This window comes from Anolis carolinensis, chromosome 3 (assembly GCF_035594765.1).
Source record: "Anolis carolinensis isolate JA03-04 chromosome 3, rAnoCar3.1.pri, whole genome shotgun sequence".
NCBI classification, from domain to species: Eukaryota; Metazoa; Chordata; class Lepidosauria; order Squamata; family Dactyloidae; genus Anolis; species Anolis carolinensis.
The window spans coordinates 4346678-4362154 of NC_085843.1; the positions used below are offsets into that span (position 1 = coordinate 4346678).

At 42.1% G+C, this 15477-nt stretch overlaps 1 protein-coding gene across 2 annotated transcripts in view; it reads right to left on the minus strand.

The window, feature by feature from the left end:
- Positions 1–15477, minus strand: part of arap1 (ArfGAP with RhoGAP domain, ankyrin repeat and PH domain 1) — a 179094-nt gene that overhangs the window by 58647 nt on the left and 104970 nt on the right. For both annotated transcript variants that reach the window (XM_062977050.1, XM_062977051.1), the window contains 2 exons: positions 11536–11718; positions 196–370 (listed from right to left, as the gene is read on the minus strand). In XM_062977050.1, the coding sequence (XP_062833120.1) occupies positions 196–370; positions 11536–11718 (358 nt within the window). The remainder of the gene's footprint in view (positions 1–195; positions 371–11535; positions 11719–15477) is intronic.

The following is a 15477-nucleotide window of genomic DNA, read 5'->3' on the forward strand; positions in this document are numbered from 1 at the left end:
TGAAGCAATATTAACAATAATATCTACTCACTCTTGCTTGCATCTTTTCAATGCTGCATGGCTACATACCATATGAGAACGACCCTCCCTCCGGCTGCCTGTTGCTTTCTCCGTCAAGACCTGTCCATCAGGTTTGCGCCCATGCCTTTTCCCCTCCAATGGGGCCCCGACCCCTCACCTGCTGCCGCCACTCACCTGAGGTCTTGTTTTGCAGGAGGAACTCCATCTGCAGCCTCTGCCCGGCCGCCTCCGCCAAAGCCATGGGGTTCGGGCAGACCGGGTCCCCCGAAGAGCAGCTCACTTCCGCCCCACAGAACAAGAGCGAGAGGGTCTCCGCCAGGTCCGTGGTGGTCACCGCCGCACACAGGGCCTGGTTTGGGAGACAAGGAAATACACACGAGAGTCAGGAACCAAAGGGCAAGCATTTGGGGAGCTCTTCCCTGAGGTGGCCACAAAGAGGGATCACGAGCCAAGCTTCTTGCGGGCAAAATAGGATTTCCGTCATTCACAGTCTCCATGTTATATCCCAGCTACCTTTGGCCCCTGTACCTGACCCTGGGTTCGCCTTTGATATTTCTCCGAGTCAGCAAGACTCGATGAATTTGCAGCTGCCGCTTGTTGACAGCACACAGCCAACTCTAATTGAAAGGGAGAGTGTTGTGGATAACTCTACTCCCTTGCCAGATGTCTCTAGCTCACCAGAGTCTGTGTCCTTCGACCGGAGAGAGTATCTAAACAAGCAGAGATCTGAGAAACAATCGCTGAGGAGAAGTGCCCGCTTGGCTGAGTGTGGAGACTCTTGCTAGAAGCCTTTCCCTTGGGAACTTTGGGGGGAGACTCTGCACTTCAATAAAAGCTTTGCTCCCAGTAGTTTCCCTGCGGTGTCAACGTTGCTCAACTTTAAAGAAGGTTCATCAGCTCCAGTTTCCAGCCCCTTGACTCGAGCGGCCAGCAGCCGCTGTTACTCATGAGTAGATCCGTATTGAGTCTACTTTCCTGTCGTTTCGTGAACCAAGATTTATTTCCACGATCTCAAGTTCCTGCCTTGCTTCTAAGAACTATTCTTGAACATTGGACCCTGTTCGCCTGCCTAGATTGTTGAATTGAATCCCCACTCAAATGCTTTCATTCGTTTGGGTGTGTTTCGGTTTCTGGACTTCGGACTCTAATACTGGACATATTCCTTGACATTTCTGGACTATCTTATACCTTTCCTTAAAGGGCTATTGCTTGGCTCAACTTTCCCACCATTTCATTTTTGGATTACTATTTGTTTTAATAAAGATATTAAAAGAGTATTGGTCTGTGTTGGTTTTCAGTGCTCTCGCTGCCTGGACTGCAACACTCCACTGGAGCCGATTCATGTTGGAGAGTCAGGGATGGAAACACAAGGAAAAGATATATGGAGAGCTCAGTCTCAGGTTGCCAAAAGGGAGATTAGTAGCCGCAGAGTAGGATTTTAGTCATTCATGGTCTCCGCCACACACCAGAGCTGCTGTTATAATTATTACTACTTCTATTACTATGGAATCAAGAATGAAAATACAAGGAAAAGATATGGAGAGCTCAGCCTGAGGTTGCCAAAAGGTGAGATTAGTAGCCACAGAATAGGATTTCAGTCAATCATGGTCTCCTCTGTACACAAGAGCTACTACTACTACTACTATTACTACTACTACTACTTTTATGGAATCAAGAATGAAAACACAAGGAAAAGATATGGAGAAATCAGTTTGAGGTTGCCAAAAGGTCAGCTTAGTAGCCACAGAATAGGATTTCAGTCAATCATGGTCTCCTCTGTACACAAGAGCTACTACTACTACTACTACTACTATGGAATCAAGAATGAAAACACAAGGAAAAGATATGGAGAACTCAGCCTGAGGTTGTCAAAAGGTGAGATTAGTAGCCACAGAATAGGATTTCAGTCAGTCATGGTCTCCTCTGTACACAAGAGCTGCTACTACTACTACTACTACTACTATTACTACTATTATTACTTCTACTATTATGGAATCAAGAATGAAAACACAAGGAAAAGATATGGAGAGCTCAGCCTGAGGTTACCAAAGGGTCAGTTCAGTAGCCACAGAATGGGATTTCAGTCAATCATGGGTCTCCACCATTCACAGGAGCTGTTATTATAATTACAATGATTTTTGAACCAGGAATGAAAATGCAAGAAAACAATATGGAGAACTCAGTCTGAGGTTGCCGAAAGGTCTGATTAGTAGCCAAGGCGGGCTGCTTGGGCTCAAAATAGACTGTCAGTCTATCATGGTCCCTACTGCACACAGGAGCTGCTATTACTACTACTACTACTACTACTACTACTACTATGGAATCAAGAATGAAAACACAAGCAAAAGATATGGAGAGTTCAGTTTTGAGGTTGCCGAAAGCTGGGTCACTTGTACACAAAACAGTCAATCATGGCCTCCACAATACACAGGAGCTACTACTACTACTACTACTACTACTACTATTGAATCAGGAATGAAAATGCAAGGAAATTATTTGGATAGCCCAGTCTTGAGGTGGCCGAAAAGTAGGATTAGTAGCCAAGGTGGGCTCAAAACAGTTTCAATCAATCATGGCCTTCACTGCAGATGTTATTATTGTTGTTATTATCCTGCTTTTCTATCTCAACACAGATGCAAGGAAAAGCACGATCAAAGGACTCCCAACAGATGGCCATCCAGCCTCTATTTCGAAGCCTTCAAAGAAGGAGTTTTCACTGGTCTCTGAAACTAATACTACTACTACTACTACTACTACTACTAATAATAATAATAATAATAATCAGCTGATGACTCAAAATGCAGACTGTGCAAGGAAGCTGACGAAACCATTGATCATATCTTCAGCTGATGTAAGAAAATCGCACAGACAGACTACAAACAGAGGCACAACTATGTGGCGCAAATGATTCATTGGAACTTATGCCTCAAGTACCACCTCCCAGCAGCAAAGAACTGGTGGGATCACAAACCTGCAAAAGTATTGGAAAATGAGCACGCAAAGATACTGTGGGACTTCCGAATCCAGACTGACAAAGTTCTGGAACACAACACACCAGACATCACAGTTGTGGAAAAGAAAAAGGTTTGGATCATTGATGTCGCCATCCCAGGTGACAGTCGCATTGACGAAAAACAACAGGAAAAACTCAGCCGCTCTCAGGACCTCAAGATTGAACTTCAAAGACTCTGGCAGAAACCAGTGCAGGTGGTCCCGGTGGTGATGGGCACACTGGGTGCCGTACCAAAAGATCTCAGCCGGCATTTGGAAACAATAGACATTGACAAAATTACGATCTGCCAACTGCAAAAGGCCACCCAACTGGGATCTGCACGCATCATCCGAAAATACATCACACAGTCCTAGACACTTGGGAAGTGTTCGACTTGTGGTTTTGTGATACGAAATCCAGTATATCTATCTTGTTTGCTGTGTCATACAATAATAATAATAATAATAATAATAATAATAATAATAATAATAATAATTCCTCCCTCTTCTTTACATCTTCTTAATGCTGCATGGCTACATACTGTACAAGAACGACCCTCCGGCTGCCCACAACATTCAACAATGCAATTTAAAACCCGCAAATGTACAAATATTAAAAGAGAATTAAACAAACCAGTCAGTTACAAATCCCTTAACCATACTTAAAAGCCGTCAAAATAAATCAAACACCACGCATCGCCTCTGTGGGTTCGTTCCTAAAAACATTCCTCTTTAAAAATAAAAGGTGCGTCAATCAATACGAAAGATGAAAATAAAAAAAAGTAAAGGAAGGAAGAAAAAGATTTGGAAATAAATTAAAGTAAGGAAGGAAAATATTTGGACAGCTCTTCTCTTTCTTTTAAAGTTGCCAAAAAGTGGGATTAGTAGCCAAACTGAGCTTTTCTTAGGATTTCTTAGGATTTCTCTTTAGAGAAAGGAGGACAAAACAATAGTCATTGATACATTGGTACATAGGAATGAAAACAAAACTCAAAAGTAAAGTAAATACACTCAAAGGAAAAGATAGGCAGAAAAATAAATGGGAATCGTAGCCAAGATGGGCTTCTTAGGCTCGGACTCCGCACTGACCCCAGAAGCTTGGCCGAAGGAGCTCCGGACGGACAGATGGATGGATGGACGTAAGGATGTGATGGTCTCTTTCTATGCAGTTGGGTGGAATGGCAAAGCCTTCCCAACTGGGCTGGTCAGCGGCCAGAATGGCCGGAAGGGTGGGGAGGAGATTCCCAGCAAAGAGGGGGAAAAGCAGAAGAGAGAAAGGGAATGAAGAGGGGAGAGGCTCCGCAACCCAGCGCAGCCAAGTCTGAGCTCTTGTGTGAAACACACACAAACGCACACACACACAAAGGGGAGGAATGCACAAGTCTCTTTTCTTCCAGGCTTTGCAAAAATAAAAAAATGCAAACTTTTTTGGGTGGCCGTTTCCAGAATTCCCTCCCTCCTCCAACCACCCAACATGGGGAATGCGGGAATATGATTTTTTGTTTATAGGATCTAAAGTTGGAAGGAGCCTCTAAAGGTCATCCAATCCAACCCTAATTGGCCAGGCAGGGAGGCACAATCAAAGCTCTCCTGACAGATGGCCAAACATAGACATATAGGGCTATAGAAGCAAAGAATGCTAGAGTTGGAAGAGACCTCTAAAAGTCATCTAGTTCAACCCTATGCAGAAAGGCAGGAAGGCACAATCAAAGCCCTCCCAACAGATGGCCATATAGACTCATAGACATTGGAGAAAGAGGGCTATAGAAGCAAAGAATGCTAGAGTTGGAAGAAACCTCTAATGATCATCCAGTCCAACCCTATGCGGAAAGGCAGGAAGTCACAATCAAAGCCCTCCCGACAGATGTCCATATAGACTCATAGATATTGGCTAAATAGGGCTATAGAACCATAGAATGCTAGTGTTGGAAGGGACCTCTAAAGATCATCCAGTCTGACCTTATTCTGTCAGGCAGGAAGTCACAATCAAAGCCCTCCCGACAGATGGCTATATAGCCACATAGACATTGGAGAAATAGGGCTATAGAAGCAAATAATGCTAGATTTGGAAGAGACCTCTAAAGGTCATCTAGTTGAATCCTATTCTGCCAGGAAGACACAGTCAAAGCCCTCCCGACAGATGGCCACACAGCCTTGCGGACAATAAAACCACAGAATCCTCAAGTTGGAAGAGACCTCTAAAGGTCATGCAGTCTGACCCTATTCTGTCAGGTAGGAAGTCACAATCAAAGCCCTCTCAACAGATGGCCATATAGCCTCATAGACATTGGCGAAATAGGGCTATTGAAGCAAAGAATACTAGAGTTGGAAGAGACCTCTAAAGGTCATCTAGCTGAATCCTATTCTGCCAGGAAGATACAATCAAAGCCCTCCCAACAGATGGCCACCCAGTCTCGTAGACATTGGAGAAATAGGTCTATAGAACCATAGAATGCTAGAGTTGGAAGAGACATCTAAAGGTCATCCAGTCTGACCCTATTTGGACAGGAAGAAAAGAACTATCAAAGCCCTCCCGACAGATGGCCACACAGCCTCATAGACATTGGCAAAATAGGGCTATTGAAGCAAAGAATGCTAGAGTTGGAAAAAACCTCTAAAGTTCATCCAGTCTAATCTTATGCAGAAAGGCACAATCAAAGCCCTCCTGACAGATGGCCAAACAGCCTCATAGACATTGGAGAAAAAGGGCTATAGAACCATAGAAATATCGAGTTGGAAGGGACCTCTAAAGATCATCCAGTCCAACCCTAATTGGCCAGGTAGAAAGGCACAATTAAAGCCCTCCCGACAGATGGCCACACAGCCTCATAGACATTGGAGAAATATTGCTATAGAACCATAGAATGCTAGAGTTGGAAGGGACCTCTAAAGATCATCCAGTTCAACCCTAATCTTTCAGGAAGAAAGATACAATCAAAGCCGAGGGCGGATGGCCATCTGTCGGGAGGGATCGGATTGTGCCTTCCTTCCTGGCAGAACGGGGTTGAGTTGGATGGCCTTTGGCGTCTCTTCCAACTCTGTGCTTCCATATAAACCATTTGGAGAACCCTGCAGACTATGCTGTATGTGATGTATGAAAAGTTGCAATGGGTTGACGTTTATTGATCGTAATCTAATGTGCCCTGGGAGCAAATGGGTCCTGCATTCCTGTTCAACTGGTTTGGAGCATTAAAACAAGCTGAGAAACTTTGTTTTTCCAGGGTTGAAATCAGCAGAGGGACTGAAAGTGCATCTACACTACAGAATTAACACAGTTTGGTCCCACTTTAGCTGCCATGGCCCAATGCTATGGGATAACGGGGTTTGCATCCATAGCTTCATTCATCCAAATGCAACAAAATACAGACTCTGAAGGCAGTTTTAGCACCTGTGTTTTATATTTGTTGTACATGTTGGAATTAAAGGATTTTTTAAAATAGAAAATCTAATAAATAAATAAATATACCGTATATACTCAAATATAAGCCAACTCTAATATAAGCCGAGGCACCTAATTTTACCACAAAAAAACTGGGAAAACATTGACTCCAGTATAAGCCGAGGGTGGTAAATTTCAGAAATAAAAATAGATACCAATAAAATTACATGAATTGAGGCATCAGTAGGTTAAATGTTTTTGAATATTTACATAAAGCTCAAATTTAAGATAAGACTGTCCAATTCTGATCAAATCATGATTCTCATCTTCTTCAATGTAAATGTGCTTATGTATCCTTTTAATAATAATAAGAGTAAAATAAGACATGTAATAATAATAATAATAATAATAATAATAATAATAATAATAATAATAATACAAAATACAGGAAAATAATACAAGTAATAATAAATAGAGTAAAATAATAAATGCAACAATAATAATAAGATCAGGGTGAAATAATAAATGTATTAACAATAATAATAAAATAGAGTAAAATAAATGTGATAGTAGCAAAAATAATACAGAAAAAATAGAGTAAAATAATAAATGCAATAATAATAATAATAATAAGATTTGTGTGAAAGAATAAATGTATTAACAATAATAATAAAATAGAGTAAAATAAATGTGATAGTAGCAAAAATAATACAGAAAAAATAGAGTAAAATAATAAATGCAATAATAATAATAATAATAAGATCAGGGTGAAAGAATAAATGTATTAACAATAATAATAAAATAGAGTAAAATAAATGTGATAGTAGCAAAAATAATAGAGAAAAAATAGAGTAAAATAATAAATGCAATAATAATAATAATAATAATAAGATCAGGGTGAAAGAATAAATGTATTAACAATAATAATAAAATAGAGTAAATAAATGTGATAGTAGCAAAAATAATAGAGAAAAAATAGAGTAAAATAATAAATGCAATAATAATAATAGTAAGATCAGGGTGAAAGAATAAATGTATTAACAATAATAATAAAATAGAGTAAAATAAATGTGATAGTAGCAAAAATAATAGAGAAAAAATAGAGTAAAATAATAAATGCAATAATAATAATAATAATAAGATCAGGGTGAAAGAATAAATGTATTAACAATAATAATAAAATAGAGTAAAATAAATGTGATAGTAGCAAAAATAATAGAGAAAAATAATAAATGTAATAATACCAATAATAATAGAGAAAAATAATAAATGTACCATATATTCTCGAGTATAAGCTGACCCAAATATAAGCCAACCAGGACCCTCACCCGAGTATAAGCCGAGGGGGGCTTTTTCAGTCTTAAAACAAGGGCTGAAAAACTAGGCTTATACTCGAGTATATACAGTAATTTAAAAACTAAAAAAAGTTTTAAAACCAACGCACAAGTCATACTTTTGGCCGAACCTTTTGTCCAGCAAACAATAAGAAAAAGAGCCCATCCTACACTATTATTATTATTCTTAAACTTCCTTGTTACATCTGCTACAAACCTGAAAACTTCCTCTTAAAAGTAAACTTTTAAATGCCATGTCAACAAACGTTCGTTTCCTTAAAAGAAATAAACAGGTTGCGGAATGAATGCAGTTTGACCCCATTGCGCAACGCAATGGAGTCCTGGGATTTGTAGTTTTACGTCTTTTAGCCTTCTCTGACAAAGAGGGCTGGGCAGTGCAAAACTATAAACTCTCCATTGGACGATTACAGTTGAAAGGGGAACCCAAAGACCATCCAGTCCAATTCCCCTTTTGCTATTCAGGAAGACACAATCAAAGCCTTCCCATCAGATGGCCATCTGGTCACTTATTAAATTCCTCCATCCACTGGACTCCAAGACAGGTTACAGACCAGGGGTCCCCAAACTAAGGCCCGGGGGCCAGATGCGGCCCTCCGAGGTCATTTACCTGGCCCCCGCCCTCAGTTTTATAATATAATATATTGTATATACATATAATATTGATAATAATATTATCATGTAGTACAATATAACACTAATAATAATTCCATATAATAATATTGATTACATGTTCTATATTACATATATTATTAATAATATTACAGTACAGTGGTATAGTACAATATCTATATATATAAAAGAGTGATGGCATCAGGGCAGCGGACAAAACAACAAAACTAAAGGCCCCCCAACCTCGAAATTTGACAACACAACCCATCATTCATGGCTCTAGGTTGATACAACAAAAAAGAAAAGAAAAATAAAGTCCTCATTAGAGGGAGAGGAATAATAGTTTTTATCCAATTGCTGCCAGTTTGAAGGCTAAGCTCCACCCACTTGGTCTCCTAGCAACCCACTCAGCCCAGGGGACAGGCACAGTTAGGCCTCACTTAGGCCTCTTCCACAGATTATCAGATTTGAACTGGATTATATGGCAGTGTAGACTCAAGGCCCTTCCACACAGCTATATTACCCATTTAGAGTCTTATATTATCTGCTTTGAACTGGATTATCTTGACTCCACACTGCCATATAATGCACTTCAGTGTGCATACTAAACATAAAGACAACCATACAACAGACATTCAATACCACCACTACCTCAACAATTTCTCACCAACACCACCAGACAACGCCACAGCAATGCGTGGCCGGGCATAGCTAGTAGTAATATATAATGCTAATATTGTGCTATGCAAATAATATAATATATTGTATGTACTTATAATTTGTAAGCCACTCTGAGTCCCCTTTGGGGTCAGAAGGGTGTGATACAAGTGTAGTAAATAAATGCAGTAAATAAATAAATAAATTTTAGACTTAGGCTCGCCTAAAGTCTGAAATGACTTGAAGGAACACAACAACAACAACAACAACAATCCTAATTAACTTGACTATCTCATTGGCCAGAAGCAGGAGCACACTTCCCATTGAAATCCCGATCAATGTATGTTGGTTAAAATTGTTTTTATTTTTAAATATTGTATTGTTCTTTCATTTTTCTTGTTGTTGTTGTTGTTGTTTTTGCACTACAAATAAGACATGTGCAGTGTGCATCGGAATTTGTTTGTTTGTTTTTTTCAAATGATAATCCGGCCCCTCAACAGTCTGAAGGATTGTGGATTGTGGACCCTCGGCTTAAAAAATTTGGGGACCCCTGTTACAGACAAATAGAGTTGAAAGGGGAACAAAAAGGTCATCATGTCTAACCCACTTTTGCTATTCAGGAACACATAATCAAAGCCTTCCTGACAGATGGCCATCCGGCCTCTGCTTAAAGACCTCCTCCATTGGACTCCAAGGCAGATAATAGACCACTAACGTTGAAAGGGGTACACAAAGGCCACTAGGAAGACACAATCAAAACCTTCCTGACAGATGACCATCCAGACACTGATTAAAGACTTCCTCCATTGGACTCCAAGGCAGGTAATAGATGACTCGAGTTGAAAGGGGAATACAAAGGCCATCCAGTCCAACCCCTTTTTTGCTATTCATGAAGACACAATCAAAGCCTTCCTGACAGATGGCCACACGGTCTCTTATTAAATTCCTCCTCCATTGGACTCCAGGGCAGTTAATACACCACTGGAGTTGAAAGGGAAATGCAAAGGCCACTAGGAAGACACAATCAAACTTTCTCAACAGATGGAATGCCATTAGGAAGACAAAATCAAAACCTTCCTGACAGATGGCCACCCAGCTTCTGATTAGAGACCTCCTCCATTGGACTCCAAGGCAGTTAATACACCACTAGAGTTGAAAGGGGAATGCAAAGGCCATCAAGTCTAACCCAATTTTGCTACTCAAGAAGACACAATCAAAGCCTTCCCATTAGATGACCATCTGATCTCTTATTAAATTCCTCCTCCATGGGACTCCAAGGCAGGTAATAGACTAATAGAGTTGAAAAGGGGTCAGGGAAGCAAGGAAAGAATGCAATGGCCATCATGGCTAACCCACTTTTGCTATTCAGGAAGACACAATCAAAACCTTCTCTTCAGACAGCCATACGGTCTCTTATTAAATTCCTCCATCCACTGGACTCCAAGACAGGTAACAGACAAATAGAGTTGAAAGGGGAACACAAAGGTCATCTAGTCTAACCCACTTTTGCTATTCAGGAAGACGTAATCAAAGCCTTCCTGACAGATGGCCATCCGGCCTCTGCTTAAAAGCCTCCTCTATTGGACTCCAAGGCGGTTAATAGACAACTAGCGTAGAAAGGGGTACACAAAGGCCATTAGGAAGACACAATCAAAACCTTCCTGACAGATGGCCATCCAGCCACTGATTGGAGACCTCTTCCATTGGATTCTAAGGCAGTTAAAAGACAATTAGTATTGAAAGGGGAACACAAAGGCCATCCAGTCCAATCCTCTTTTGCTATTCAGGAAGACACAATCAAAGCCTTCCCAACAGATGGCCACCCAGCCTCTGATTAAAGACCTCCTCCATTGGACTTCAAAGCAGGTAATAGATTATTAGAGTTAAAAGGGGAATGCAAAGGCCATCTAGTCCAGCCCCCTTTTGCTATGCAGGAAGACACAATCAAACCTTCCCAACAGATGGCCATCCAGCCTCTGATTACAACTTCCTCCATTGGTCTCCAAGGCAGGTAATAGATTATTAGAGTTGAAAAGGGAAAGCAAAGGCCATCCAGTCCAATTTTCCTTTTGCTATTCAGGAAGACACAATCAAAGCCTTCCTGACAGATGGCCATACAGTCTCTTATTAAATTCCTCCTCCATTGGACTCCAGGGCAGTTAATAGACGAATAGAGTTGAAAGGGGAATGCAAAGGCCATCCAGTCCATTTTCCCTTTTGCTATTCAGGAAGGCACAATCAAAGCCTTCCCGTCAGATGGCCATCGGGTCACTTATTAAATTCCTCCTCCATTAGACTCAAAGGTAGGTAACAGACCGCTACGGTTGAAAGGGAGACACAAAGGCTATCCACTCCAATCCCCTTTTGCTATTCAGGAAGGCACAATCAAAGCCTTCCCAACAGATGGCCACCCAGCTCTGATTAAAATCTTCCAGGGAAGGACAGAGGCTCCATTGGACCACCAGTGGGACATAAAACCATAAAAATGCATTGGAAATTAGACGAAGAAGCCACGTGTCCCACCTTGTTGAGCTCCTCCTGGTTCCCGAAGAGCGGGTGGTACTTGCGGTACTTGCCCTCCCGGTACTTGGCCGTGAGGAAGTGCCTGCGCTCCTGGCTGTCGCTCTGCGGGTGGATGGCCTCGCTGGGAGGGACGTTGGCCGCCCAGAACTGGTTGGCCACCCCGTTCCCGATCCGGAGGAAGAGCTGCCAAGGAAGACACACAGACAGACAGACAGACAGACAGACATAGAGAGAAAGAAGTTATTGCAAGACTTCGCTTCTGAATCATAACACCACTCAGAAAAAGGAAAACTACAGACAACAAGCAATCAAGTTCCAGGTAACACCTCCCAAACAGAAGATGACCCCAGGCAGAAACAGTCAGGCTTTGCAGCTGCAAGGCCACTCAATACTGATCATACTGGTTCATTGCAACATTCACACTGGCTTTGAATACACAAGGATTGTTCCTCTCATCCTGGACATCATTCCACAGAAAGATAGATAGATAGATAGATAGATAGATAGACAGACACACTCCACTTGCCTCACTCCCACAGACCTCTGGGGATGCCAGCCACAGATGCAGGTGAAACGTTAGGAGAGAATGCTACTGGAACATGGCCATACCGTGATTCTGGCCATGAAAGCCTTCAGATACACAAGGATTGTTCCTCCCACCCTGGACATCATTCCACAGATATAAATAATAATAATAATAATAATAATAATAATAATAATAATAATAATAATAATAAAACTTTATTTATACCCCGTGGGGACTCGGGGCGGCTTACATGGGGCAGAGGCCCAAACAACATAGGACAAAACATAGGCAACATAATACAAATCACACTATAAAAAGATAAAACAGTAATACAATATATCAATTAAAACAAAAATACAGGATAAAAAATTGCATTTAAAACACATAAATGGTAAAATAGATATAAATATAGATATACACACAAACACTCCACTTGCCTCACTCCCACAGACCTCTGAACAAACCTCTGAGGATGCCTGCCACATATGCAGGCGAAACGTCAGGAGAGAATGCTACTAGAACATGGCCATACCGTGATTCCAGCCATGAAAGCCTTCAAATACACAAGGGTTGTTCCTCCCACACTGGACATCATTCCACAGATATATATATAAATATACACACACTCTCCACTTGCCCCACCCCCACAGACCTCTGAACAAACCTCTGAAGATGCCTGCCACAGATGCAGGTGAAACGTCAGGAGAGAATGCTACTGGAACATGGCCATACTGTGATTCCGGCCATGAAAGCCTTCAAATACACAAGGGCTGTTTCCTCCCACCCTGGATATCATTCCACAAATATAGATATAGATATACACACTCCACTTGCCTCACTCCCACAGACCTCTGAACAAACCTCTGAAGATGCCTGCCACAGATGCAGGTGAAACGTCAGGAGAGAATGCTACTGGAACATGGCCATACTGTGATTCTGGCCATGAAAGCCTTCAAATACACAAAGGCTGTTTCCTCCCACCCTGGATATCATTCCACAAATATAGATATAGATATACACACTCCACTTGCCTCACTCCCACAGACCTCTGAACAAACCTCTGAAGATGCCTGCCACAGATGCAGGTGAAACGTCAGGAGAGAATGCTACTGGAACATGGCCATACTGTGATTCTGGCCATGAAAGCCTTCAAATACACAAAGGCTGTTTCCTCCCACCCTGGATATCATTCCACAAATATAGATATAGATATACACACTCCACTTGCCTCACTCCCACAGACCTCTGAACAAACCTCTGAAGATGCCTGCCACAGATGCAGGTGAAACGTCAGGAGAGAATGCTACTGGAACATGGCCATACTGTGATTCTGGCCATGAAAAACTTCAAATACACAAGGGCTGTTTCCTCCCACCCTGGATATCATTCCACAAATATAGATATAGATATACACACTCCACTTGCCTCACTCCCACAGACCTCTGAACAAACCTCTGAAGATGCCTGCCACAGATGCAGGTGAAACGTCAGGAGAGAATGCTACTGGAACATGGCCATACTGTGATTCTGGCCATGAAAGCCTTCAAATACACAAAGGCTGTTTCCTCCCACCCTGGATATCATTCCACAAATATAGATATAGATATACACACTCCACTTGCCTCACTCCCACAGACCTCTGAACAAACCTCTGAAGATGCCTGCCACAGATGCAGGTGAAACGTCAGGAGAGAATGCTACTGGAACATGGCCATACTGTGATTCTGGCCATGAAAGCCTTCAAATACACAAGGGCTGTTTCCTCCCACAGCTGGATATCATTCCACAAATATAGATATAGATATACACACTCCACTTGCCTCACTCCCACAGACCTCTGAACAAACGTCTGAGGATGCCTGCCACAGATGCAGGTGAAACGTCAGGAGAGAATGCTACTGGAACATGGCCATACTGTGATTCTGGCCATGAAAGCCTTCAAATACACAAGGGCTGTTTCCTCCCACAGCTGGATATCATTCCACAAATATAGATATAGATATACACACTCCACTTGCCTCACTCCCACAGACCTCTGAACAAACCTCTGAAGATGCCTGCCACAGATGCAGGTGAAACGTCAGGAGAGAATGCTACTGGAACATGGCCATACTGTGATTCTGGCCATGAAAGCCTTCAAATACACAAAGGCTGTTTCCTCCCACCCTGGATATCATTCCACAAATATAGATATAGATATACACACTCCACTTGCCTCACTCCCACAGACCTCTGAACAAACGTCTGAGGATGCCTGCCACAGATGCAGGTGAAACGTCAGGAGAGAATGCTACTGGAACATGGCCATACTGTGATTCTGGCCATGAAAGCCTTCAAATACACAAGGGCTGTTTCCTCCGACCCTGGATATCATTCCACAAATATAGATATAGATATACACACTCCACTTGCCTCACTCCCACAGACCTCTGAACAAACCTCTGAAGATGCCTGCCACAGATGCAGGTGAAACGTCAGGAGAGAATGCTACTGGAACATGGCCATACTGTGATTCTGGCCATGAAAGCCTTCAAATACACAAAGGCTGTTTCCTCCGACCCTGGATATCATTCCACAAATATAGATATAGATATACACACTCCACTTGCCTCACTCCCACAGACCTCTGAACAAACCTCTGAAGATGCCTGCCACAGATGCAGGTGAAACGTCAGGAGAGAATGCTACTGGAACATGGCCATACTGTGATTCCGGCCATGAAAGCCTTCAAATACACAAGGGCTGTTTCCTCCGACCCTGGATATCATTCCACAAATATAGATATAGATATACACACTCCACTTGCCTCACTCCCACAGACCTCTGAACAAACCTCTGAAGATGCCTGCCACAGATGCAGGTGAAACGTCAGGAGAGAATGCTACTGGAACATGGCCATACCGTGATTCCGGCCATGAAAGCCTTCAAATACACAAGGGCTGTTTCCTCCCACCCTGGATATCATTCCACAAATATAGATATAGATATACACACTCCACTTGCCTCACTCCCACAGACCTCTGAACAAACCTCTGAAGATGCCTGCCACAGATGCAGGTGAAACGTCAGGAGAGAATGCTACTGGAACATGGCCATACCGTGATTCCGGCCATGAAAGCCTTCAAATACACAAGGGCTGTTTCCTCCCACCCTGGATATCATTCCACAAATATAGATATAGATATACACACTCCACTTGCCTCACTCCCACAGACCTCTGAACAAACCTCTGAAGATGCCTGCCACAGATGCAGGTGAAACGTCAGGAGAGAATGCTACTGGAACATGGCCATACTGTGATTCCGGCCATGAAAGCCTTCAAATACACAAGGGCTGTTTCCTCCCACCCTGGATATCATTCCACAAATATAGATATAGATATACACACTCCACTTGCCTCACTCCCACAGACCTCT